Here is a 3,053-nt window from a genome sequence, read left to right as displayed (position 1 = left end):
CAATTCTTATATAAGATAACTTGGTGATGTCAAGTTTAAAGATCACTTAAACAACTGTCGCATGAGTCTTTTTATAGACATAGATAATCTTTCCATATGAAATTCTCACGCAGATCAGTTCAGTATACATATCATTGAACAAGCACCTACATATTAGTTTTAAACATCCTTCGTATCTAAATATTGTTCTAGCAATTAAGACACTGCTATATATTTATAAGAATGAAAACTCAAGTTCAATTTCTAGAAAATATATTTATTGGAAGGGACAGACACGAACCTCGAACGAAACTAATTTCACTTTTTATAAGAATATAAGGATATTCGGATAAAAACAAAAAAATATATATATATATATTAATGCGTAATTTCTGCTGTTTTATTTTACCTTTACACAGACACACACTACTGAGCTTGACTGATGACCGATGCTTAAACACGGTGCTTAATTGCAGCTCTGTTGTTGTTATAAATTTATCTTCTCATTTGTTTTGATACTTTCTCATGATCAAATGTTGGTGTTAATAATTTGCATCCTTGCCATCAAAACATAATTTACATCTTTAATCGAGCTTAAGGAGCGTGAATTGCTTGGAGAGCTTGCTTCACTGAGTAATACTAGTATCAATCGATCACGAACTCGGCCCAAAACTCAGCCTGACAGTAAGCAATTGTTCGCTATTGGTAGATGATATCGTGTCTGATATAATTGTGATTTACCTAATTTGTGTTTTTTTTTTCCCTGAAAATAATGAACAAAATAACAAATTCCATGTTAAGATTTTGACTATCTGAAACATACATCAACATAATGACCTGTGCTGCTTCATATTTCCCAGGAGCCCTTCTCTCTTAAAATCTGGGCTCAATGTCCCCTGCTCTTTGTGACCCATTCTTTCATTTCTCAAGGATTCTCCCCAAAACCACTATGCTTCTTCTTTTTTTTATTAATTGTTTTTGTAGACGGTGGAGATACGTATATCTGTGTGAAGCCCACCTCCAACAGCTAGAGCTGGGTGGGTGGATTGATCGACTCAGGGCTTAGATGCAAAGAGGAAACATGGGCAAAAATCCCGTGAAAGGCATTAATGCTCAAAATTCCTGCATTAATTTCTCTTCTCTCCCCTTTCTCGTGAACCCCATAATTAGCCTTTTCACTCCACGCACCAACCTGTCTTTTCGGTCCTCCTCTATATATACATATCTCTTGCCCATCTCCTTGAATCCTTAAATCCCTCTTCTACCGCCACCGCCCTCTTTAAGCCTTCATAAACTACACTCTCCTAGCAAAATGCTAACGTTTTTGCATCCACGAGCACAGACACTAACACTACTTCTCATGTCTCTTCTATTACCACTCGCCAAGCCTTTCACCGTCATCGTGTCGGATTCTAGCAACCAATCCGCCCTCGTGGACGGGCCGCAATCTGGGTTCACGATGAACAAGAATGGAGCTCGGACCGATGCTCGTGAGCAAGAATCGGTCTATGACATCATGCGAGCCACTGGCAACGACTGGGCAACCAATATCCCTGATGTTTGTCGTGGCCGGTGGCACGGTATCGAGTGCATGCCGGACAAGGACAATGTGTACCATGTTGTTTCATTGTCCTTCGGCGCATTGTCCGATGACACTGCTTTCCCCACATGCGACCCGGCAAGGTCCTACATCTCAGAGTCTATCATGAAGCTTCCCCACCTCAAAACTTTGTTTTTTTACCGTTGTTTTAGCGACAACCCACAGCCTATCCCTTCATTTTTGGGGCAGCTGAACCCAACTTTGCAAACCTTGGTGCTCAGGGAAAACGGGCATGTAGGCCTTGTTCCTACTGAATTAGGAAATCTTACACGTCTGAAAGTTCTTGATCTCCACAAAAACAATCTTAACGGTTCAATTCCTGTTTCATTGGGCCGGCTGGCCGACCTTAAATCGTTGGATTTGAGTGGGAATAAACTGACCGGTTCAATTTTCAGTTTAAGTTTCCCGGTTTTAAATGTTTTGGACCTGAGCCAGAACATGCTCACGGGTTCAATTCCATCCTCCCTTGGTTTTTGCCACTCTCTAATCAAAATTGATTTTAGTCGAAATCGTCTTGGTGGTTCCATTCCAGAGTCAATTGGTAGCCTAAAAGAGCTTATTCTAATGGATTTGAGCTATAATCGGCTATCAAAGCCGCTTCCAACATCCATTAGAAGCTTGACTTCTCTCCAGGCATTGATTCTCAAAGGAAATCCAATGGGGTCTGCTACCCTCGCTAGTGAAGAGTTTGATGGTATGAAGAGTCTAATGGTTTTAATTCTATCAAACACAAATTTGCATGGTCCAATCCCCGAGTCACTAGGCCGGTTAACAAACCTTCGGGTCATCCATCTTGATGAGAACCACTTAAATGGTTCAATTCCTACAAACTTCAAGGACTTGAAAAACCTTGGTGAATTGAGACTCAATGACAATCAACTAACTGGGCCGGTTCCATTTGGAAGAGAAATGGTGTGGAAGATGAGAAGGAAGCTTAAACTTTACAATAACACAGGATTGTGTTATGATGCTAATAGTGGTTTTGAAGATGGTCTGGATTCTACATTCGATTCGGGTATTGGTTTATGCAACACACCTGAACCCGGTTCGGCAAGGACTGTGCAACATCTTTCTGCAATTGACGGGGAGACTATGCCAAGTACAACTAATAAATCCTCAGCAGAACTTCATGAAGCTTCAGTTTTTGTTAGGTTGCTTCAACAAACAATAGCTATTGTGTCTACTTTAATTTTCATTTCAACGTGAGAAAAGAAGGCATGTAAGAAATAGTGTCATACTATATTGTTTTCATTTGTATCATAAAATGGTTAGGTTGTAGTGTACTACTATTGGTGTTGGAAGAAATATCTTCAGGTTGGAGACCTCTAATATCATACTGGAGTAATCTTTAGCTATATTTGTCCAATCCAAATAATCACTACTGTGTCTTAACTCAATTTTAAGGATGCCGTTCTTATGCTACACGGTAACTAACGTCCTGCCATAAAATATTTCCAGGCCTTTACTTGATCAT

The 3,053-nt window shown here is 39.9% G+C and overlaps 1 protein-coding gene across 1 annotated transcript; it reads left to right on the top strand.

Moving 5' to 3' along the window:
- The first annotated feature begins 1,318 nt into the window (after positions 1-1,318).
- LOC118040906 (protein TOO MANY MOUTHS) lies at positions 1,319-2,790 on the top strand. The gene has a single exon (XM_035047988.2). The coding sequence runs from the start codon at positions 1,340-1,342 to the stop codon at positions 2,783-2,785; it is 1,446 nt and encodes a 481-aa protein (XP_034903879.2). The 5' UTR covers positions 1,319-1,339; the 3' UTR covers positions 2,786-2,790.
- The last annotated feature ends 263 nt before the right edge of the window (positions 2,791-3,053 follow it).

The sequence above is a fragment of the Populus alba genome, chromosome 1, assembly GCF_005239225.2.
Source record: "Populus alba chromosome 1, ASM523922v2, whole genome shotgun sequence".
NCBI lineage: Eukaryota > Viridiplantae > Streptophyta > Magnoliopsida > Malpighiales > Salicaceae > Populus > Populus alba.
The sequence above is the reverse complement of the archived record's forward strand: the minus strand, read 5'-3'. Positions and strand labels throughout refer to the sequence as shown.